Here is a 25151-nt window from a genome sequence, read left to right as displayed (position 1 = left end):
ACACCATCGAGATTATTCCCAAAAGAAAATACAAAAGACGGAAATACAAAATCTTCTTTTGCTGGAAACAGATGACAACTGGTCTCTATGTTTCTCTCTCACATTGACAGTCATACCTTCTCTTTTTTCACTCTTGTTCTGGCTCCTCCAAAACCAAGAAGAAATATACCGTGGGCGGCTCTTCTGATTTGCTTATGTGCGGGTTGTGCGGCGCGCGCACACTTTTCCCACAAATAAAAACTAGCACTGGTGTCTTTGGTTGCACCCTCAGTTGCACATACTGATGCTCACGTTTTTGCACTCTATAAAATTCTGAACATCACATGCCCTTTTATAAGCACTATAAATTGTCGGTCAACAAAAGCTTATCCAAGTCAATATCAAACTCCTACACCTAAGATGATTTGTACGTATGGACATGTCAAAAAAAAAAGAAAAAAAAAAAAGAAAGAGGACTTTCAGATATATAGTTAAGTCGGCCAACACAACTCCAAAACTAATAAGAATGAGTAACACAGAAGGCCCCACTTGACTTGATTAAAGGCAACCAACAACAAGAAGAGGATATCAGATAGAACATAATTAACAATGTCGTCTAGCTTGCCACAAAAGATTCTAGAATTTCGTCCACACCTTAAGACAAACAAGTACAGGTGCTACATGTAAGCATCAACTAAATTGACCACAAACCATATATAAAACAAATCTGCCCGTAAAGTTGAATGAATTCCTCCCAACGAATTAATATTGAGCCAAATTTGACCTTGATCTGTTCCAGCTCCAATTTTGAGAAGAAGATCGAGATTAATTAATCAGCAACATGCATTGACCATGAGCAATAATGTTCCTCCGTGAAAACATCATTATTCTTATATTAATTACAACACACCCATACATCAATCAAAGCTTCACTCATTTGGATATCTAGGCCTAGGATTACATATAGGCCACTATTTCATCCTTCATGCAAGCCCTAAACATGACCTCCGTGAAGTTCAGATTCTCAGCTACACGCACAACGTCGCAGCACTCTCTTCTATTACCAGCCTGGGAATGAATATATAAATAAACAATAGAATCAAAATATAATTTTAGATATGTTTTAAGATTATTCACAAATTAAAGGGATTCTGTAGACAACCTTGTCCTAAAAGCTTAAGCTAATAGAAATTGATGAATTAATTTATATTCTAAAAGTTTCGATCCCCTCATGTTTCTGAATCATAGATAAGGCTCGACACGTGAAATATTTAATTGAAATTAGAGATGAATGACTGAAACAGGGTTCGAGCACAGGATTTATGCTTTGATATCATATATTAAAACATCATTTATCTCAAAAGCTTGGTATCAGAGTCAGAGATCTCAAGTTTGAATCCGTCAATTCACGTCATTCTAATTAAATATTTCACGTGTTGTGCCTCACTTTTGAAAATGCAAACCACTCACCTCACCATGTCTCCTCGCGGGCGAGAAGACCTGAATTTTGGATATTAAATCAGCAGAGTGATTCCCACTTGATGAACAAGCCAGTAACCCACGAGGTGATCTTCTAACATAACTTGTAAGAATTTGGTTCCCCTTGCTCCTTTCTATGGCGTCAAAGTAGAAAACATGAGGAGCCTCACATGGATCATTTGAGGGATGTCGAGTGTTGAACATGTAGGGTGGCTTAGCCGACTTCTTCCATGGCGTAAAGGTTTGGAGGGGTCTATGCAAAATGGTTGGTGGATAAAGCTTTTCATAAATATGAGCAGAGTAGCCCCATGATATGGAAAAAGACCAGTTGCTTTGTTTATGATAGCAAATGGTCTGCTGCAATAGCCTTGACTGATCAGCTTTTGCTGCTTCCATTAGGTGGTTCAGTGACTCGTGGCGGCTCTTGATGGAAGGAAAAATTGGGTCGACTACATCGAGGTGATGAAGCGAAACGGATGGAGACTGTGGAAGAGCTGATAGAAGTCCGGAAATGTCACTGTGTAGATCAATCTGTAATGGAATATACATATATATACATATTTAGATATATAAAAAGCCAGTTAATTTATATTGTTTTCATTGCTTTCATGGTTGCTATCTTTCACTTTCAAGTTGACCATGGCAAAGGATTAATCTGATAAAAAATATTCGACATTACGTTTTTATTATAAACCACTGCCAAATGTTTAAGCATTAAATACCCAAGGATCACAATCATGCCATACATGACAAAATATTTTCTTAATAATGTTGAACAATTAAAAAAAAAAATCATTATTTTCTATTAACTCAAGTTTTTGGGATAATGATTTAACATGGTATAAGAGCAAATGTCCGAATTTTACCTCTCATTTGATCAATTAAATATTTCACGTGTTTGGCTTCACTTGTTAAAGCATCTGCAGCAGTTGCTCTAAAACCTCCATATCGTGTATATTTAACTAATATATAGGCAAAAATCAGGTCCAACAGCTTTCTTCTCCTTATGATTTAAAACACATATTTTCTTTTTTAATTGCTACTTTTAGACAAGCACTATGACTTATGTATTCTTTTTTCTAATGTTTTTTCTCTCTTTTTTTTGCTAGGGTCATTTCTCTCTCTTCTCTCTTGGTGATTTAAGAGAGAGAAAAAATAAATAAATAAAAATAAAAATAAAAATCGGAAAAAAAATATTGAAGAAAATAGATAATGGAATAAGAAATCTATAGGAGTACTTTGTAATATTGAACGTAGAATATGATGTTTTTTTATTAACTAAAATGCATAACATTGCTAGAGATGCATGCTCTTAAATGAGAGTTTGAACCCACTAGGAATGTTATGTATTAATGATGATTTAACAGAAGCTTCCATCTGGTTAGTCTAAGTACTTCAAAAATATGGAAATGAAAGGACTTAGAAAACAAAATTACCTGATGAAAGCCCTTTTCCTGGGTAAGAGAGACTCCCAAATCAGCAATACAGGACTGCAAAATATGGTCACTCCCATACAATGTTGGATATGTCTTTATGCAGACATCTAAATTCTTCACCAACGCTTGTGCCAAAGGATAACTCAAAGCAAACCCTGCCCCACCAAATGCCATTCCAAAAGAATGATCAAAATTCGATGCCACACACTCTGAATTGGACCCAATATAGAAGTATTTATTATGATCATATCTGCCCAAAACCTCAACCAGATTATCCAAGAAAAAGATTGAGTCATCATCTGCCATGATATACCATCTAACCCCTTTGTTTACCTCTCTGAATAACTCGAAAATTATGCGTGCCATTCGAATTGCATCTGGATTTGGATGTTTGTTGTATTCTTGGTATCTAGAGGTATCTTGTGAGACACGAAAAGGAGGAGAAGATGAAGGCCATTGGAGTACTGTCTCTTTGGGAGCTCTATCCAAATAGACAAATCCCCTGGTTTTGTTTGGCAGCCACCAGGCTTGGATGTAGGGTTTTTTGCTTTCCCATGTTTTTGCAGAACTCGCTATTCCAAAAACAAGGTGGCTAATGTTGGTTGGAGAATCTACAATGGAAGATGAAGATGAAGATGAAGACCATGTGTATCTCAAGTTTGCCAAGAGGGCAGAGGACTGGCAGCAGGGATGGTTGGAGAGGATAATGTAGAATAAGTACCAGACTACTCCTGAAATAGCTAGTGATTTGCATAAACGCACTACAAATTTACTGTATAAAAATGTTAATCTTTGTTGCATGACTCCAGACTTGGAAGCAATGACTAATGACATTGTGAAAATTAGCCTAAAATGATGGAAACTGATCAAAAGAAAGTTTCAATTCTAGTTCAATAACATGGAGAAGGAATCTGTGGTTGGATTTCTCTTCCTTGATTAATTTGCTAATTAATGTGAATGTTCAGTTGCTTTTTGAACTATGTTCTGCAGACTGCAGCTAATCATTTGGATTGCGTTTTACATGCAATGATGGAATTGCTTTAACGGCTATAACTGTTAGTTTTTGGCACCCTGATCCAAAAGTTCCAATCTTTGCTGCAAACCATTCAATCAAAACCGTTCTAAGTTGGGGCCATCCTGCATGTATCAGAGATCGATACTGCTAAATATCATTATGAAGGGCACGAGAAAAGTCACGTCTGGCCTATTGAGGGCCCTTTGGCCCTCGTGACACAAAGGGCTGGATTATGTGAGAGAGGTCATGTCATGCTTAAGGTTTAGTTTAAAGGTTCATATAAGTTTGTTAAATTACTATATTTTCAAATGAGCTTTCATTACTTTTCAAATTTGATAATCTGCTGCTGTTGTTTAGATTCTCTTCCACTGTAGTCTATTAGAATATTAGTTTAAATAATTAGTCTGTCATTTTCTATAAGCTTAAGCTTTTGTGATAATTGGTAATTTAAGTATCAGTTCAAACCATGTCTCTGTCATTCGCTCCTATTTTAAATATTTCATATGTTGGGTCTCACTTGTTGAGAAGGAGTTTGACCTCACACGTAAGGAGTCCATCCGTCTATCATTTTCTATAATTAATAATTTAATATACTTTAAAGGCAACCGTTTACATAAACCCAACGCTTGGCCTTCATTTCTTATTCCGAGTAGAAGCATGATGGGCATAAACCCTCAATCTGTTAAAGTATTTGAGTAAATAATTAAATTCATCTCTTCCTATTAGTTTAACCTTTTTAAGATAAGTGATGAGTTAACGTGAGATAAGAGCCATCCAAATACCTTCACCACTTAATCTTAGTTTCTTCATATGAAGCTGGGCAATATTGAATAGTTTCTATTCAACAAGATTAAAGAGAAACCCAACAAATCTGCAATTTCATTCTAATAAACACACGCACACACACAGAGACAAGGGAGACAGAACTGGGGGGCAAATGCAGCACTCAACAAGATTTAAGAAGTTTAATACTAATGTAGGCCTTAAACCGGTAAATGCTTCTTGCTGAAACTCATAAAACCACCTTTCAACAACAATAAAACTAGAAATATTAGGCGACATCAGCACCGAAAGAGCCTCAAAGAGAAGACAAATGATCATCTCTTCAGTCATCATCAACGTATATAGTTTCTTGTGAAAACAGGCCGCCAAACACCTTCCTGACTTCTGTCTTCCCGGCCTCTGTCTGTTTGCCTTTCAGCTTTGGCTGTTCCTTTGGTTTGAAAGCAGGAAGCTTGAAGCTTGGTTGTTTATTAACAACAGCTTTCTTGGGTTGCAAAGACCGTGCCTTGGCCTGTCCTCTGACAGTTGCAACCTGAACTATGGGTTTCTCTGCAGACTTTTGAACTGCAGTTGTGACCTGGGAACTAATCTTTTCCCAAGACAGCCCTGAGCCGAAGTCTTTGGCTTTATTCAAAAGGGTCTCCACCGAAGCTCCGGCGACCTCCGCCTTCTCTTGAGCTTCTTCTGCTAGACTAGCAGCTAGAGACTCTTGCTCCGAGAGCTTCTTCACCTCTTTTTCGAGTTTCTTGGTTGCTTCAGCTGCTTCGCGAGCTCTCTCAGCTGCTATCCTTGCCTCTTCCTCTGCTTTGGCCTTTGCGCGCGATTCTGCGTAAGCTTTTCTTCTTCCATCCTCAGGAATGGCACTAAAATTAAGCAAATTTCATTCAAACAAGTCAAACGAAAATCTATCTTTAATGAACCTGGTTTGGTTGGTTTCTCTTTTCTTTCAATTTATTTTTTTTAAAAAAAAAAAAAAAATCAAACAAAAAATTCTTCTAAATATTTCATATATATGGTTAGTTGCCTGCAACTTAATTACCTGAAAAGCTCGTCTACACGCCTTGAGGGGGCTGAAGGATCCGCAAACACTTCCACAACCTGAAGCATGTCAAACAACAAAAATTCACAAGTCAATTTTCTTTTCCTCCAAACTAATTTCTTCAATTCCGTCTATTTAACCGACATGTGTCTAAAATGCACGTGATTCTTACATGTATTTTTTAAAAAAATATATATGAAAATTATATATTTTTATTACAAATGCACGTTAGAATCACATACATTTTGGGGTGCCAACATTCATCTCTAACAAGACTGACGTGACATTTCCAACTAACTCTTAGATTAATGATTGTTAAATAAATAAATTTACTAGTTGATTAAATACTAGAAAAAAAAAAAAAAAAAAAAAAAAAAAAAGAAGAGAGAGAGTAGCTAGAGTGAAAATGTACCTTATTTTCTGCCACTGCTGTGTTTGAGAAAATATCGGCCACTAGAGATGCTATCTTAGACTTGGCTACCTAGTATTAATTTTCAAACACATAAAAAAAAATAATAAATAAATAAAAATTTAGTAACATGGAAATTTGATGGCCAAAAATAAAATGAAATTTACAATAAAATGCAGATACTATCGCATACATTACATTACTTTGTAGTCGTTTGCACCCGTGCTTCTTTCGGCTGACACCACAACATTATAGGAACTCTCAGGGGAAAAGTCTTCGGTCAAATTTGTCTTTATGAAAGTATAGCTGACATCCGTTTCCACTACTTTTTGCAAAAACTCGGGAACAGATAACGGCTGTGATCCTGAGAAGAAGTTGTTAAAGAACGAGGAGATGCCATCCAATACATTGTACGTTGATCCGCCTGTCGCGTTCCCATCATAGATAATAGCCACGTGGCTAACTCCAGACAGCTGGGCAGCTTCGATCATTTGCAAGGCGTCCAATGTGGAGACCTCGGATGTGGGACCGTTTTCTGCAGGGCCGATCGTGACGACGACCTTGCTGGCATTTCCGATTGCCTTGGCAATTGATTCAGCCCCTTTGAACGTGGATTCAACGGCGTTGAGGCGTTTCGAATCTTCGTTCGATATGATCTGCGGTGTTGATGCAATTGTTAAGCAGGGAAAATGTTGACTGTCCATATTGTGGGCTTTGTACAATACACTTCCTCAATTGAATTGTTTGGTTAAAATTCGCATCACAATTGTTTGGTACATAGCATTACTCGTTAAATTAGTGTAAATGGAATATTATTTCTTAGAATAATTATTTATTTATTGTGTGGTTATTCCAGGGTTAAATAAATTGTTTGGATGAAAATATGCATTCGATCATAAATTTCATGTTTGAGTTGAAATTTTGAATTAACAATGTAGTACTCTATTAAAGCTTCCAAATAATCAAACTTAATAAAATAAAAGGAAACTTCACTTATCACTTGAATTACTATGCATTTTTCAACATTTTCCCTAAACTTTAAAAATTTGTAACCGGGATCTAAATTTTTTTCAATAGTTTAAATGGCCAACATGTAAAAAGTTTGTTATACTCTTATAAAAAAATTTATAAAAATACAATTATACCTTAAATAAAAAAGAATTAAAGACTGAAATTAAAACAAAACAAAAACAAAAAATTAGAAAGTAGAACAAAAAAATTAAAAAAACAAAACCAAAACCAAGCAAGTGCATACAGTGTACCCATGATTCAGCCATAGGGAATAATGTTAGAAGTCTCTCATTTGTCACTCTTGTGTCCCTTAAAAAATGAGGTGGCTTTTAAAATTATTATTAGGCTTATAATTGATCACTATTGAATTTTGATAAAATTGTGATTTTAAAAGCTACCTCATTTTTAGAGGGACTTCTAGAATTACTCTGCTATGGGTGATTTTTCTTTTCTTCTTTTTCCTCTCTTTTTTCTTTATTTTTTAATAAAATGGGAAATTTTGGTCATTTTTACTTCTTCTATTACAATTTACTAAAAAAAATTAATGGATGAGCGATTGAAAGGGACTAAAAAATCAAACACCCACATTGCATATTTTTTAAGTTTAGAGGAACATTGAAAAAGCGAATAAGTAAAATTTTCCCCTAAGATAATTATCAAGTATAATTTATTTGTTTTAAAATGACATTTATTATCAATTTTTTCTATCATATCCTAGGAAAAATTGTTTATTGCCCCCCACTCTCAAACCCCTTGTCACACTTAGGGCACTGCCGCGAAATGCTTCTTGGCACTATATATAGCTAATTGCTAGGAATCACAAAAGAAAAAGGCAGCCATGAACTTCCACAAATCTAGCCCATATTGATAAGGCTAAAGAAACCACCAACCTTGTATTTGGCAGCAAGACGAGCCAACTCTTGGGCAGAACCGAGCTCGGGCACACCAGCCCTGACACTGAAACCTTGACGCAGCAACGTTTGTGCAATGCGAACACCAGCCTGCCCGGTAGCGCCAGCGACGAACACTGTGCCGGGGTCCTTCCGTCTCGACAAGCCCGAAGAGGGATTACTCACGACTGGGATCAAAGACTTGACGTCCGGGACTGAGATCTTCCCAAAGTTAAAACGAAAAGGACTGGAGTTTGCCGAATCATCCGGCTGGGGCTCACCGGAGGAGGACGAATCATTGCTCTTGCCAAAGCGGAACGACGGGAAAGGACCGGCCTGCTTGGCAAAGATTGTGAGCCTCGTGTTCTTGAAGATTAGCCTAGAGTGCGGTGTAGGGGTTAGAATAAATGAATTGGAGGTGAGCGTAGGAGCCATCGACGGAGAAAGAGGAAAATATCGAAGGCCACCCTTTCCTCCAATTCGGTTACTCGCTCACTCTTTTTGTTAAAAGAAAAATACTTTTGTTGGTTCTGGTATTATCTGGATATGGAGGCAAGGGAAGCCTAGCGAATGGAATTGTGCCACGTAGTCACAGTTTATCTACTAAACGAAATCCGGGTCCAAACGTTTTAACGTCGCCAGAAAACGACTTTTGGCCACTAGATATTACAAGGACTATTTAGGACTTTCCTTGCTAGCTGCTAGTACCAGTCTATCAAATATCAAAGTCTATCCACCAGGTTACCACAAAATTCAGTACGCATGGCCCACAGAATGCCAATACGAATTCCCCAGAGGATGTGGTAAGGAACATATGAATACCAATTGAGAAATGCCAGGTTTGGGAAAACCCAACATTTCTCTTTTAAGAAATTGCAAGGGATTGCCGGCATTCGGTGTCTTGACACCGCTTCATTGGAGCCGGCGATGTTTGAGCTTTCCCCAACCATCCAATGAATACAACGATTATAATTGTTGTTCTCCGTGCGCATCTCATGCATGCCGTGGTGCAATGGCTAATACTTTTGAATCCAATCAAGATGGTGCTCCCAAAAGAAGACCTAATTTGTATGAAAAAGGCTAGGTTTTCCAAATGGAGAAAAATTTTGGTTTTCAATGATGTATCATAATCCCGTGTGATCTATTGATTTAGTAAATAGAAGTATAAGTAGCGAAGAAAGCAATAGTAACTGTGGCAAAGCGGTGTTAAGACAATGCACCTTAGGCCAGCAATCCCTTAAAATTTGTTATAATGCAAAATTTCCAGGTCCCTTACTTGACCTGAAATAGAATACTATAAAAAGTAACCATCAAGACATTCTAAACCCATGGATGCCTTACAGTTATAGACGCAATAGATTAAAACTGTGTTTTACTAAAGTAAAGCAAAGCCAACACACAAGTTGCCGCACAGATGCTCCTCTCTCAAGACTCCTTACAAACACTTTATTCATTTCTGTGGGCTTCCACGCCTTGTCATGTATATCACTTATTCTTCTTCAAAAGATTAAAACGTCATGTATGTATCACTTCAGCACAACCTCTTAATTCCTTGGCTTCCACGCCTACAATATCCTCTCAAAGAATTCAGCAAATTCAGATTCTAGTTTCTACGCATACTTAGGCCTCAGACTAAATAAATTAGACCTTCAAACCTGGGATTGGGGCTGGAGAAGTTGTGAGAGAGCCAATTTACATAGAGACAAGAATAACCTAGAAGTTTTATAAGAAATGCCACATACATGTAACCCACAACAGAAGGTACAGGGAAAAGACAAGTTAGAAATCTATCTTAAGAAATAAGAGTTCAGCTAAACTTCAGTCTGATACACTTCTTCCTCAGCTGCTAACCCTCACCTATGGCTATGGCATCAATAGTACTAAGAGGTGAGGGGGGAAGAAGAGACAGAAAGGGAAAATCAGGAAAAATAAAAGCTGATATACCATCTGTTTAGATAGGAATTTATGCAGCCAACATCAGGTTTAATAAAGCTAAACCTAGAAACTGCAGTCCATTTGTTTGGGTATTAAATCATCTACGAGACAGGAGACTGAAACAACTAAAATGACTATATATTATATAGACCCAAAATGAAAAGCATATCCATGCCACAATTAAATAAGTACTTGAGCTTTTCCTATCTGGATTAAATGAAATATCTGCACAAGCCATGGAAGCCTGAAAACAACTGCCCATAAAGATAAAGTCATATATATTCTCATACAGAACTAATCATCACATACACATACATAAACCATCTCTATAGACCTTACAGCAGAAATCAGGTCAGGATGAGTCCAACAACTAAAGCACCATGAAGTATTTCAGATAACAAAGTCCAAGGAACAACTCTCAAGCTGCCAACCATACAGAGGTTAAACCAAAATACAGTGAGAAAGGAACTATTACACGCATACAAAGAGGATTCACCTATAGAGATACAGAGTTCTCTACTTAAGGAGCCCAATAAAAGAATGAAAAACTTCACCTGAATTGATGTTCAGAATGTGGATCTGCACATGGTCTGCTCAACCAAATCATGTAGTTGACATTATTTTCATCTACCAATTGACCAGAAACCCAATTTAGTATCAACTTAAAATTATTGAAAATACAGGACCTTTAGGCTTAACTTTTGTCTTCAAAACACACAAAAAGGAAGAAAAAGAGAATAATAAAGGATTGTAAACCCTACCAACATGGTTAGATTTCCCCTGCAATTACTTTAAATAACAATTGGCATCACTTAAGCTTATATAGCAAAAAAAATTAAAATTCTAAAGCAACATACAAATAAAACAAGCATCGGTCACAGCAGTGAGATGCCTTGCATCCATATGACAACAATATCCTATAAAACAAAACAAAACAAAACAAAAAAAAGATTCCCAACTAAGGGAAGACAATTATTACCAGAAAATCTAGCAGCAAGTTCTGCATAAAGTTGCACTCAAGAGAATAGCTCAGGAAATCCTCATTTATCCATTTCAGCTGCCAGCAGTAAACATAGAATACATCAAACAGTAACCAATATATCAAACTGCTTCCATTTAAGACATAAACATCCCAGAAAACTTAATTGCTAACGTTCAACAGGAATTTAAAAAAGAAAAAAAAAAGTTGATTTAAGGAAAAAGAACGGCTTAATGCCCCAGAGGCAGCAAAAAATTTAGTGACTGATGCCCTTCTTAGCTTTAAGTGATTCGAGAGCCTTCTTCCGTAACTCAATCTCAAGCTTTGCCTGCTCAGCCTGCATGTCTTCATCATCACTTGGATAAGACTCCCTCCTTGCAGAATGTTCACCATCAGAAGCATAAGCATCATCCTTATTCTTCACTTTCAGCTTCTCTGCACGCCGTTCTTCCTTTTTACGACGTCTTTCCTCACGCCGTCGACGTTTTTCCTCCTTCCGAAGTTTCTTTTCCTCCTTCCTTCTCCTCTTAGCCCCCTTCCTATCCTCTAATTCAGAATCATAACTATCATCTGAAGCAACCTCTTTCCTCTCAGATCTTTTATGCTTTCTCCTTTTCTTCTCTTCAGTTCTGTGCTTATCACTTTCCTCAGAACTGGAATCATCTGGAGCAGCCTGTTTATTATGATAAAGTTTTCCAACAGAATCTTGTACAGTTTCTGAACGACGTCTACTGTTATCCACATCGTTTGAACGAGACCGGTTCTTCTCATCAGATATTTTACCATCTCCAGGGTATGGTGGATGTTGCCTATCACCTACTAAAGATTCTTTATACAATGTGGGTGACGTATGTTGACCAGGAGATTCAGGACGAACCCCCCTCCTAGAAGATTTCTCACTGTCAGAAATGTTTCATGATGTCAGACTCTCATGCATCATAAGTAAGGGTGTCTGATTAGCATGAGAATATGTATTTTAAAGACAAAAGTATACCTTTTTGTCTCCTCTTCTTTCTTTCTCAACTCCATGTTATCAGAACGAGCCTGGGATCCAGTAGCCCGATAATCTGCTATGTTTTTAGGAGAATGTCCTTCCTTGTAAGGAACCTTCACAGGTGAATCTTTCTGCTTGTTGACAGCAGATGAATGCACGGACCTTTTATGCGAAGCCTTAGATTTATGATCAACATCCTCCTCCCTACAAAACCAGTATCACTCCAGTAATTTAACCAACAAAATCAACCCATTCCACTATAGTAAGAAACAAAATAAACAGTTAGAAACCGGTCAAATTCAAATTGAACCTGGCATATTTAGGTTCTTCCCCCTCTTCACTTATTTCTAGACTGTCATGACGAGATTTTCGTGCAGGACTGACGCTGCCATCACGAATCATTTGCTTCCCTGCTTGCCTCACAGGACTACTCTTGTATGGACTAAATGACCTTCACAAGCACCAAAATGGTCTAAATATACAAATCAAATGGAAAAATCAAAATATTATAACAATATAAGTGTCAGGTAAGACATATACCTCCTATCTTCACTGGGAACCCTTTTCCTTGCCTGTGGTGGAGATTTTGAGGGAGTTGGAGACTTCTCTGGTGAAGACATCGAAACTGACACTTTATTGCGGGTTTCACTCCGATTCCGTGCATCTCTCTGTGGTGATCTCAAAGAACTAGAGGATCGCTGTGCCAGAGGAGACAATTTTTCATGTGCCCTGAAATGCAGATTTACACAAAATACTGAGCTGCCTCACACATTGAAACTACAAGGTATCGGTATAAAATCAATTAAGGCGAACAGAAAGGCCATGAACCCATTTGAAATGCAATAGGAGATGCTATAAGTGGTTAGGCTTTGCAATATCTTCTACTTGCACAACTTAAGTGTAAATACACAAGCTCTATTCAAGTTCCTTACACCTAGCCACACAGTGCCACCAACTTGCAACTTATTTTTTCAGAGAACCCAACCAAAAAAAAAATTCACAGGAACAATCTTGTCCTAAATAGTAATACCTGATCCTTTCTTTGGATGATTGGGGAGGGCTCCTCTGGTGCTTTGGAGATTTCCTCCTAACTGGTGATGGAGAGGTACGTTGTATGGGAGATGGAGAACTTGATTCATGGGGTGGAGACCTACGCCGGGAAGGAATTGGTGATCTCCTACGACTAGGAATAGGTGACCTATGCCGCACAAGTGATGGAGAGCTACGCCGTGGTGTTGGAGATCTCCTATACCGCCGTCGCACAGGAGACAATGGTCTTTGTCGTAAGGGAGAGGGTGATCTACGTCGAATAGGTGAAGGCGATCTGCGCCGAATAGGTGAGGGCGATCTACGTCGAACAGGTGAGGGTGATCTACGTTGCACAAGAGGTGGGGATCTGCGTCGAACAGGTGATGGGGTTCTTCGCCGTCGCACAGGTGAAGGTGATCTCCGTCGCCGTATAGGAGAAGGTGATCTACGGCGTCGGATAGGTGAAGGTGACCTACGGCGTCGAAAAGGAGAAGGTGATCTACGGCGTCGCACAGGAGAAGGTGTCCTACGACGAAAAGGAGAACGCAACCGACGCCTCACCGGAGAAGGTGATCTATAAAGTGAGCGTGACCTAGATCTTCGCCTAGAATAAGATGATCTTCGTCTTGAAGGAGAGAGGGAATTTAAAGGCGAATTCCTTCGACGAGGCGTCACAGGCCGTCTTTGTGGGGAGCGATACACCCTTTCTGAAGAAACAGAGCGCCCTCGAGCTTCAGGTGATCTAGATACACTCCTTGACTGGTGTCTACCACTAGAAGTACAAATTGAGTCAGAAATTACACTTAAAGTATGAAAGAGAAAATTAACGATATATTCTTTGAAAATAATCAAGTAATACATGAAATCCCCCACTAAACAGGAAAACCAAAAGAGTAGTCTAGCCATGATAAACTGAATAATGAAAGAGTAGTAAATAAAGAAACATACCCTGAAAAACTTCTGGGATTAGAAAACGATCTGCTCATTGACCTAGATGGAGAGCCTCTGCACTTAAAAAACCTGATGTAAACAATTCTACCACCAAGCAACACAATTCAATGAATTATAGCATATGATAGTAAGGACAAATACCGAGGGGATGAAGGAGAATGTCGGGCTGAATGAGGAGATCTAGAAACCCTGTAAGAGATTCAGAAGTCAACAGTCTTCCACATCTTCATCAAATATAGCAATTCTGAAGTTACTTTCTACGTAGCAATCATTTTAGAGACAGAAAAGCAATCTTCAACCGATCACACTCAGCAATCACACGTATATTTCCCTTCTTTTTATAATTAAGGCTAAGCATGGTAAATTGTAGGTATCGGCATTCGCAGTACGACAAACTCCAATATTTAATAACACTTCTATTGACCTATATTATGCATGGAAAGAAGTAATAGAACTACATCATCAACATAAGAAACTCCAATATGAACAAACAGTAACATTTTAAGTATTAAGGGTATCTGCTGAAGATAAAGTGAAATTGACTCTGCCCTCTTCCCTAGAAGAAAAACAAAAAGAGCAAAAGACAAAAACACCACAAAAAGACAGTTCAGTATGAATGCTAGCGAAGAAAGAAGCATATTGAAGGAAAATAAGGAGCCAGCTGCAAAATGATTGGAGGAAAGGCAAGAGGAAAGTTTAAGGAAAAGAGGTTAGGGAAAATATTTATGTGTGTATACGTGTGTACGTATGTATGCATGTTTGTATAAATTGTATGTACAACAGATATGTACTAAAAACATCCTTACTCAAAACGTATGAGTGCATGCGGATAGAGTGTAGAGACATATGATGTGTATATCAAGAAATGACACTGTCTAGCTACAAACTGCAAGAAGAATAAAAAATACCAGATGGAAGAGCTGGTATTAAAATGTTGTCCTATCGTTTACCTGTACCTTCCTCTCACACCATTGTTCCTCTTGCCAGCTTCTTCCTCATCCTCAGGATGGTGACTCGAAGCTCTGGGCTTTGAGTTTGGCTCCAAACCAGAGTTAGTTGCCCTCGTATCAACCATGCCGTCCTACAGTAGTTTGAGGTAAAGGACATGAACCCAAATAATTGCAGAAGCTAGCTGAATGCCATGAAAAACACAAGCGGAAGTTAAAACCAAACACTTAGATCTAGAGAATGCAACTCCAGCATGAAAATGTAAGCCTTACCATTTTCTTCAATCTCTCTTGCTCAAGTTCTCTTTCCTTATCTTTCTTCTTCTCAATCTCAAATGCTATCCTATCTGCTTCCACCTGCAACCAGCCATTGTACAACTTTGTCAAGAAAGAGACATCAAATGGACAAACAACAAGCATGCCATGACTGGAAAAATATTTCTACCTTCTTCTTCCTAGTTTCTTCTTCTTTGGCATCCAAAAACTGCTGAGGAACACCACTTGCATTCTTCTGTGCACTGAGAAGAAGCGTCCATAGCTCTTTCATAAACTTCGCAGTATTTTTCTCCATGAATCCAGTAAGTGAAATTTGGACCTCCTTCCCATTCACTACCTGCATCCAAATAAAAAGCACTTGATTCCGACACTATACTCTGGCAAACTAACAAGAAGCCCTCGTATCAACAAAACCTTACTGATAAACTATAAGCTCAGTTGGTAACCGGGGGTAATTGGGTTTAGCTATCTCGATGTTTACATCTCCATGGCAAGTAGTATAGAGCTTATGACAAATAAACAACTTGAATCTTGCATACAAATTAAAGCTACATAAAAATAAATCACTTCTTGAGATGAAATTGCTAACAAAAGACAATAATAGATTACCTTTTTCTCCAAAAGACTGTTAATGAAGTTAATAAGAACTTCGTCTTCGAACCCAAGAAGCTCAGTCACCCTATTAGCAATCCACGGTCTGATAACATCCATCTTCACCTTTGTCATTTCCACCTAAAACACAAATCACAGTCATCTATGCATAATCACCAAAACAAAAACAAAAAAACACAACAACCACACTTCAAGCCAAAATCCCGCCAATTCCTGGCATTGCGCACTTCCTGTTGTCGCAAATTTCTAAGCAATTGACAAAAAGAGACGGATATCCAATCAAAGTAAAAGAAAACGAACCAGGTGCTCCAATTCAGGAGCAAACTTCTGCGATTTCATAAGCTTCGCTTGCTTGTTCGAAAACCGAGTGTCTTGGTCCGCCGACGTGCCCTGAACAAACACACACAATATTCAACCAAAAAAAAAATACGAACAAACACACAAAAACTAGGATTTCGCTGTACGTCTATACACATACCTAAACTACAATAATTACCAGAATAAACAGTAATTAACACATTCAATTGCGAGGATCTGAGTAATCCACAGGCAATTAAGTTTGGATCTAAGAGAAAAAGCGCAGGTTATATGCGGAAATTAATGGCTATTGTGTACAAACTTACCCGGAAGAAGCCGCCCGACATTTCTAGGGTTTGTGAGGGACTGTAGCAAGCTTTTGGCCGAGACGGTGATAGAAGAATCTTTGCGATGAAATAGAGACGGGCCTCCAAGACTTGGCGTTTAGGCCATGAATTGGCGTGCGAGAGTACTTTGCTGCGATTCTCTACAGCTAACGAATTGTGTGCCCTAGTTATATGCTGCAATTACATGCATACCCGTTGATTTCCTTTTTTACCCCTGTGCCGTTTTAGTTTTCTTGTATTTATTCTTTTCTTTTCTTTTTATTCTATATAGTATTTTATAAGATGAAATACATTGTGAATTTTTTTTAAAATAAAAAAATGGAAGACAAGCTAGACACTAGATAGAATGTAATATATGAAACTAGTTCTTTAAAAATTGTATATTATTCATATCATTTGTTGTGTATATCTCATATTCTTCGAGACTTTATATTATAGGTCCCCAAGGGGTAGCTCAATGGGCTCGGGGCCACACCTCATGAAACAGAAGTCACTAGTTCGAATCCCCTCTCCCTCTCTTATGTGGAAATGTCAAAAAAAAAAAAAAAAACTATATAGTATAGGCATATAATCATAATAGGATGATAAAGAATATAAATTGATGGTTAATTGAATTAAAAGGTTACATTAATGTACTAAGAATTTTAGGAGATGGAAACTAAATAGTCATCCACCTAACGCACGAATGCATTAACACTCTCCTTTGGATTACCATTTACTATAAAATATGTCTAGTTAAAACCTTGTCAAGGAAAATCTATTCAAAAAAAAATGTGGCGAAGGAAAAAAAACAAAATACAATATTCTTGTGTGCCTTCGAATGCTCTAGAATTGTCTCGTTAAAACCTTGCAACGAAAAATCTTGTGAGTAAAAACCTTAGTGAAGAAAAAAATAGTACAATCCACATAATCATTAACTTCCCCTCATTAGTATGTACACTTTTGATTGTTTATGATGTAATATTTTTAAGTCGACGCATTCTAAAGTTGTGCACCAATTTCTTGGATGATGCAGTTGGTAATGTCTTAGCGAATAAATCCGTCAAATTATCACTCGATCGTATTTGCTTAACATCAATATCACCACTCTTCTGAAGCTCATATGTATAAAAAAATTTCAATGAAATGTATATGGTGTTATTACGTTTGATATAGCCACCTCTAATCTGTGTGATACAAGTAGCACTATCTTTGTATAATATTGTCGAGTTATCTTTGATTGTGGACAGACACACTTTTCTCGAATGTGTTGAATTACTTATCTTAGCCAAATTCATTCTCCACTTGCTTCATGAATTGCAATTATTTCTAAGTGATTTGAAAAAGTAGCAGCTATAGTTTGTTTAACAAATCTCCATGAAATAGCAGTACTGTCACACGTAAACATATATCCAATACGTGATTGACCTTTTATGTGGATTAGAAAGATAATGTGTTTGCATATCAAACTAACTACAAACTTGATCCACTTGGATAAAACAATCTCATGTCAATTGTTCCATGAAGGCAGTGTAGAGCATGTTTGACCCCATTCCAATGTCTTCAAGTTAGTGTAAAAATGTATATTGCTAGTAAGTTGATCGAAATGCTATATCAAGTCGTGTGCAATTTGCAAGATACATCATAGTGCCAATTGCACTAAGATATGATACTTTAGGACCAATGATTTCTTCATCATCTTTTCGAGTGTGAAAATTATCATTTTTTACATCAATTGATAGAACAACCATTGAAGTGCTCAAATGATTAGCTTTATCCATATAAAAGTGTTTCACATGCAGCCCTTTTTGTATATGTTGATTGATGAATAAGAATTTCATTTAGAAAATTTTAAATTTATACAGCAAAACAAAATTTTGTTTTTCCAAGATCTTTCGTCTCAAACTCGCTATATATATATAAGCGGCAGTTCTTATAAGCTCTTATAGAGTCCCAACAAGATTTAAATCATCAACATATACTACAACAATAAAAAAAAAAAAAAAAATATGGATTCTGACTTCTTAATGAATACACGTGGTCAAATTGAATTATTCTCAAATTATTCTTTGAATATATATCCAATGAGATGATTGTACCACATGTGTTCGGATTGCTTTAACCCATGTAAAGATTTTTATAGCTTGACAGAATAAATACAATGGATTGCTTTATCTATACAATTGACTCGATTCTGTTATTGAGATTCAACACAGAAAATAAGGGAGCATGAGGAAGAAAGAAGAAGAAATTAAGGAAGAAAAGAATGAACTTCAAGAACTTGTATTAATTCAGTCACATTCGAGAGGGTCAATCTCCTAACACATTCGAGAGTGCAACTCTCCTTTTGTTCATAGAACAACAATGAACAAAGATACTCATACAATTAGACTATTGGACTTTATATAGACAAAGCCATAAGCTAACTCTAACAATTGGAATGGGCCAAGCCCATTCAACCCATTATTAGCAACCCAGCCAATTCCTACTAATGGGACTATTACAATACCCACCCATTTTAAGCACCTTGCCCTCAAGGTGCTGGTTGAGCAAAAAAGGGAACCAATTATTTATTTATATGTATTTATTTGCCAACCCATGGACTTTGGGCCTAATTCAAGCATCAGTCTGCAGCAAAATTCTTTCAAAGCTAACCGGTCCTCTATCAACCCAGTTGTTGACTCACGGCCCAAGTCGCTGCACTCTTAACATATTCTGAAGTAGGCCAAAAAAATTTTCAACAAATTTTTTTAAAACTTTTTCAAAAGTAGGCACAGTTGTGCACTCTAACAAAATTATCCAATGGCAGCAAATAAGCACCAACTGTTCTACACTAAGCTTTAACTCCAAGTAGGCATTTCTTCTTATGCCACGTAGCCTTAACCTGACGCAGCTGTAGGTTCTCGGTTCTTCTATTCCTCGTCAATGGCCTTCACGCATTGTTCGATCAATGGCCTCTAGCTGCCACATTTTAGGCCCACTTTTTCAACTCCCTTCTTCCATTGCCATGTAGTATCTTATATTTAAGCAAGCATCTTCTAGGTTTTTCTCTTCACGTACTTTCCTTCTTCATGACCACACTTCAAGAGAAAAGCCCCAAAGCGTCCTCTATGTACAACACATGATCTGCTTCTACTTTGATTTCTTTGACCAATTCCTTAGTTCAGCTTTGTTGCTTCTTAGTCATGTCCACGTTGTGGGTTCGCCTACTTTATTTCTTTTTTATTATTATTATTATTTGCAAGACTCAGAGACGACGTCGTGAGAGCTGGATCTCTTCCTCAGCTTTCAGCCTTGCTCGTCAACCTCCACGTCATCTTCTTCGTCTATCAGTTTCCATCGCCATCTATGCTTCCAAACAACAAAATCTACCGCAGCTTCCTTCAAGTACTGAGACATGAAGGAGCTCACAAGGCCATCCGTGCAATATTCCAACCAAAATTATAGCCTTATGCATAAATTGTTTCACTTGAACAAACCAATTCAAATTTGGAAAGTGCTTTACCACGACATTTTGAGGAATTTCGTCAAACACCTTGTAAGTATTTTCAACTGGATCTATTTCTTAAAGATCACCTCTCTTTTCCTCTAGTACTTCAGTGAAGTTTTCTATGATTTCCATGATGACTTTCATGGAAAAAATATATTCGTGTATTTCTCATCATGGTTTACAATGACTATGAGGTGATTTTATACAAGAGAGTTTATATTTTAGGCTACATAGATTTTAGGCTAGAATCACGGCTGACCCTTGTAACAAGGGATATACAATCAAAGATCTTCCTGTAATCTCTCCTAGAATCTTTGGATCTTCCTATAATCTCTCAATAACAACTCACGCCAACATTCCATTGGTTCTTGAACTGAGAGTCTTGCTTCAAGATTGTCTATCGTCTCGACTTCTATTTCATTGAAGTGTTCTTTGTCTTCGTTGACTTGTTCTAGGTTTTCTTTCTCCTCAGGAACGGAGAACCGTGAGTAAATAGCTTGAAGAAATTCAAACCACATAGAAAGACCTTCACTATCTCGTAAGGCTTGGAACCAAGTCAAAGCTTTACCTCGCATATAAATGCCAGTGATGTGGAATCGTGTCTGATCGGAAAGATTGAAGAAGTCACAGAATTTTGTGCTTTGGAACACCAGCCTTCAGGATCATCTCCATTAAAATATTCAAAATTGAGGCATAAAAGCCTGGAATGATTCACCGGTTCCAGTGCTTCATTCGACACTAATCGAGACATCGCCATTGAATTTAACAAAATCATAATAAAATGTAAAGGATCTAGGCTCTGATACCACTTGTAACAGATATGAATTTGTTAATGGAAATCTAGGGTTTTGATTTAGGAAATCGTAAATGGAAATGGAAAATTATGAAGAATTGAAGAAGAAATTGATGAATTTATGTGAGAAATGGAAGAATAGAATTCAAGACTATATTGATTCGACCACATTCGAGAGTGCCAGTCTCCTTAGTAACATTCGAGAGTGCTAATCTCCTATTGTTCAAAGAAAACTACAATGATTAAAGATACCTCTACAATTAGACTATTGAACTTTATATAGACAAAGCCCTAACCTAACTCTAACAATTGGAATGGGCTAAGCCCATTAAGCCTATTATTAACAATCCAGCCCATTCCTACTAGTGAGACTGTTACATTGTAATTTACGCATAGTAATTGGGGATTTGAGTCCTATGTTGTTTTCGAGTGCATATCATTTAAAACATTGTTCATGAATTTAGGATGCTGTTTTGTTTTACATTTTATGCATTTTAGTCCATTTGTTCACATTCTTGGATGACTGAGTAAACTTAGTGTTTTCATATCAATTTGGGAATTTATAAATCCTGATGCTTCTTATTTCAAATCAACGTATCCTCTTGTAAGTTTTATATTGCACTTTGTGATTGTGACGTATTTATGAAGCATCTTCATCATTCCATGAATTCTCACACATTTTTTTTTTCATGTATCTTAGGTATATGTGAAAATACTTAATTGGTTTTCCTTTGGGTTCATTAGTGTTGCTTCTGTCAAAATATCAAATGGTTCCATTATTTTCATGCTTTCTCTAATGCATTTAAGTGTTTCATGCATTCATCTTGCATATTGACCTAGTTAGAAGAGAGAAATGTGTTGGAAAGTAGGTAGGTGTTAGAAATTTTGGTTTCCATTGAACAATCTGCTTTGAGCATTGGTTGATTTGTAGTTTTTGCTTGGGTTTGTTTTGTGGTGGCTAGTGAGTGGTTAGTCTTGAGTGGTTGGGTTAGAGGTCCATGTGCATTTCCCAATCTTTGTTTGACATGCTTTGGTTGGATGATATGCTTTTGCAGGAACTATGACTTCTCCATCTCACAAGCGCAAGAAGACTCTTGTTTCCAAAGACAATAGGAACAAAAAGCACAAACTCGACAACCTTCCCATTATGAGAGCCTTTTCTTCTAAAGCAGCTGCTTCTATTGCTACTACTTCTGAAGATGTTGGATCTGAGAATTGCTTTCCATCCAAGGACTACGATAAAAGTATATATGGATTGGTTCATTTGACACACTGTTCTTGCCAAATGTGAGATAAATCTCTTTAACCTTTATGATGATCATTTTTCGTTTCATTGGTGATATTCTTACCTCTAGGCATTGGACGTATTTCGCATCCATGTCTCCTGAGCCCTATATAGAGATGGTTCACGAATTTTACGCAAACATCTCGGGGTTTTGGAAAGATCTGCTCATTTTTCGCTAGGGGTGTACAAACGGTTAAAACCGGCGGTTATTGGCTAAAACCGTAACCGCTAATCGCCTTATTGAATTTTACCAACCGCAACCGCTAACCGCCTAGGCGGAGGCGGTTATTTTTATAACCGCCGGTTAGCGGTTATTGAGGAAATAACCAACGGTTTTATAACCGCTTTTCAATTTGGGTTTTGGACCCTTTTTGGGCCTGTTTTAGCCACTTTGGGGCTAGTTTTAGTGCAGATATGAAATCCAATAGCCAAAACAAATCTAAACAGAAATACAAATATCAATACAATCCGTATTCCTCTCCTGCGGACTCTTCATCGCACGGCCTGAAGCAACGGAAAACCAACTAAAATCAAAATCAAAATCAAAATCAAAATCAAAATCAAAATCAAAATCAAAATCAAACAATGTAAAAACGAAAAAGCATACAAATCCAAACCTCGGCCTGCCGACATTAAAATCAACCCAAAATTTCTATAAAAAAACTAACACCCACTCGATTGGAGCTCAAATACACAGAAAAATTAAACCCTAAAACTGAAACCCTCAATCAGTCCTCCACAACCGAAACCCTAAAATGAAAAACCCTAAACAAACAATTTAAAATCACATAAATCAAGATTGCACAAACCCTAAAAAAGCCGAGACAAATGCAGCAATGGAAAGTAAATCGCTAGGATATGGTGATTCGGTGAATGGTCGTTTCAGAGAGTTATTTTTCGAGATATAGGGAAAGAAAGCGAGAGAAAGAGTAGAGATGCTTATAGACTATAGAGTAGCGGCGGCGGAGACGAGACGAGGCACGAGCTAAGCGGAGAGGAACAGCGCTGGAGAGGCTAGAGGCAGAGGGGCGAGCGGCGGCAAGGTGAGGAAATGAAGAATGAAGTGAAACCCTAAAGGCTAAAAGAAAAAGATGTTTATAAACATTGTCCAAAACGGCGTCGTTTTGGGCATTGCTGAATGCCCAAAACGACGCCCCTCTTACTCTACTAACCTCCAGGTTTTTTACTTTTTACATTTTTTATATATATATATATATATAAAAGCGGTTAGTGGTTATTAACCGCTTTTCCCAAAACCTATAACCGCTAACCACCTCCGCCTAGGCGGTTAGCGGTTACTTATAACAGCTTTTAAAAGCGGTTGGCGGTTAGCGGTTATAAGCGGTTAGCGGTTTTAAAGCGGTTATAACCGCACCGTTTGTACACCCCTACTTTTTGCACATCTTTCAAGGGTAAAGTCATCGAGATTACCCCTGATTTGCTTGCATCCGTCCTCGAGATTCTCAGGGTTCCCGACCTTATCTTTCCATATTCTAAGGTAGACACCATTTAGGGGTTATTTTTTGCTCTCGTTCCTAGACATATGAGCCATTATTCGGTGGGTTGTCTATGACCGTCCTTATGGCTTATGAGGATCCTAGTCCTCGTTATTTTGTGCAATATGTGCAGGCTCTCAACCTGCTCTCATTCCTAGACTGATCATATAAGCCATTATCCAGTGGGTTGTGTATGACTGTCCCTATGAGGATCCTAGTACTCATTATTTTGTGCAATACGTGGCCTCTCAACATGCACTCAGAGTTTAGCTTTTAACGAGCGTGTTTTATGCATGCCTTAATAAAAGGTTATAGTGTGGATCTTTGTTCCGACATTATCCTCCTTATTCAAAGTGGCTTGTTGAAGAAAATGATTTCTCTTTTGTTTGGTAGTCTTATCACCAAAACGGTTAATGTTTTCCCAAACATTATTTTGTTAGTGAACTTAATGGAAGTTGATAAATGTTGGATTTTAATAATTGAATCTAGCATGGATGTGATTAAAAGAATTAAAATCCAAAAGGATGTTATCTAAAACAATCTAAAGCACGAGATCTTTGTCAAGGAGCGGGACTGCACTGTATTTGTATGCTAATAGAAAGTCTTGGGTCCAACTCTTCTTTCCTCCGTTCACCTCTCTCCTACCGAATGCAAGGCAAGTGCCACTTGAAATTGATAAGATCTTAATCCACGTGCATTTAACTTATTTTATATTTTACTCTTTTCTTTATTCTTCTTCTTTTTCTTTTTTTTTTTTTTTTTTTTTTTTTTTTTTTTTTAATTTTCTATTTTTAATAAGCAATTGAATAGGATATGTGAGTTTGACCACTTGTTTAATGTATAATACATCTAGATATCAAAGCATTTTATTAAGAGTAATGCGGATATTTACACCAAATTTTTTTTGAACAAAATAATCGGAGCTATCATACATTAATCTGAAGAGGCCCGAAGGCAAATACAGTGAATAGAGGCACATCGACATCCTTCACACTAAGCCAGTGAAATCTGACTTGGGTGTTGCGTACAAATAAACAAATATTACAAAGACAGAGGTTTGAGCCACTTTTTAACAATAAAACACTCATAATAAATAAAATATGGCTGATCTAGCTAACAAGCCATAAAAAAGTCCAGTAAAATCTGCAAATTTAACAGATAGACTTTCAAAAACTACTTTAAAAAAACTGAGAAAAAAAACAACTACATAAAGCACTCAACACAAGTTGACGTTGAAAGAGAAACTGCGCGTGTTTTGTAGAAACCGGGGAAAAAACATAGATCTGGCCTCAAAAGTAGATGTAGAAGAAGAAAGCTCAGCCAAACTGTAATAGTCAAATTGACTGTTTAGGTGTTTAATGAGAATTATAGAAGAAAATGAAAAGAGAGATTAATGAAAGATCAAAAGAATTATAAATCTGTGTTGAAATAGCAGAATTCGAGATCGCTACTCTCCGTATTCTTGGCATTTCGAGGGGCCAAGGAACCTCCAATTGGTCTAAAGACTTTACAATCAATTTCAATAATCCTACCATTAGTCTATTAGGCCTTTTATAGACATTCCCTTATCTAAAGACTCCACTAATTGGAATGGGCCAAGCCCATTCAACCCACTACTATTAACCTAACCTATACACTATTAATATACCCATTACACTATTAACCTAACCTATACACTATTAATATACCCATTACACAAA

General features: G+C 37.3%; 3 protein-coding genes across 6 annotated transcripts; all 3 read right to left on the bottom strand.

Moving 5' to 3' along the window:
• Positions 1-507: 507 nt before the first annotated feature.
• On the bottom strand, positions 508-3728 carry LOC133876897 (uncharacterized). The gene is made up of 3 exons (XM_062315134.1): positions 2895-3728; positions 1450-1989; positions 508-1047 (listed from the first exon to the last, which is right to left on the bottom strand). The coding sequence occupies exons 1-3, from the start codon at positions 3726-3728 to the stop codon at positions 937-939; spliced, it is 1485 nt and encodes a 494-aa protein (XP_062171118.1). The 3' UTR covers positions 508-936.
• A 1031-nt stretch (positions 3729-4759) lies between these two features.
• LOC133878569 (protein PLASTID TRANSCRIPTIONALLY ACTIVE 16, chloroplastic) lies at positions 4760-8546 on the bottom strand. Its single transcript, XM_062317131.1, has 5 exons — positions 8042-8546; positions 6344-6796; positions 6144-6212; positions 5732-5790; positions 4760-5555 (listed from the first exon to the last, which is right to left on the bottom strand). Exons 1-5 carry the CDS (start codon positions 8474-8476, stop codon positions 5015-5017), a joined length of 1557 nt encoding a protein of 518 aa, XP_062173115.1. The 5' UTR covers positions 8477-8546; the 3' UTR covers positions 4760-5014.
• A 1667-nt stretch (positions 8547-10213) lies between these two features.
• LOC133878568 (uncharacterized) lies at positions 10214-16555 on the bottom strand. 4 transcript variants are annotated; one of them, XM_062317126.1, is made up of 15 exons: positions 16388-16555; positions 16065-16154; positions 15762-15884; positions 15322-15489; positions 15150-15233; positions 14880-15010; positions 14071-14118; positions 13927-13983; positions 12980-13750; positions 12490-12678; positions 12260-12400; positions 11950-12153; positions 10956-11854; positions 10531-10603; positions 10214-10399 (listed from the first exon to the last, which is right to left on the bottom strand). In XM_062317126.1, the coding sequence occupies exons 1-13, from the start codon at positions 16406-16408 to the stop codon at positions 11212-11214; spliced, it is 2670 nt and encodes an 889-aa protein (XP_062173110.1). In that variant the 5' UTR covers positions 16409-16555; the 3' UTR covers positions 10214-10399; positions 10531-10603; positions 10956-11211. The 4 variants fall into 4 exon arrangements, with proteins under 4 accessions (XP_062173110.1, XP_062173111.1, XP_062173113.1 ...); XM_062317127.1 differs by having other exon boundaries at positions 14886-15010; XM_062317129.1 differs by lacking the exons at positions 15322-15489; positions 15762-15884; positions 16065-16154; positions 16388-16555 and having other exon boundaries at positions 14880-15061.
• Between the last annotated feature and the right edge of the window lie 8596 nt (positions 16556-25151).

Source organism: Alnus glutinosa, chromosome 9, assembly GCF_958979055.1.
Source record: "Alnus glutinosa chromosome 9, dhAlnGlut1.1, whole genome shotgun sequence".
In the NCBI taxonomy this organism is placed as follows: domain Eukaryota; kingdom Viridiplantae; phylum Streptophyta; class Magnoliopsida; order Fagales; family Betulaceae; genus Alnus; species Alnus glutinosa.
The sequence above is the reverse complement of the archived record's forward strand: the minus strand, read 5'-3'. Positions and strand labels throughout refer to the sequence as shown.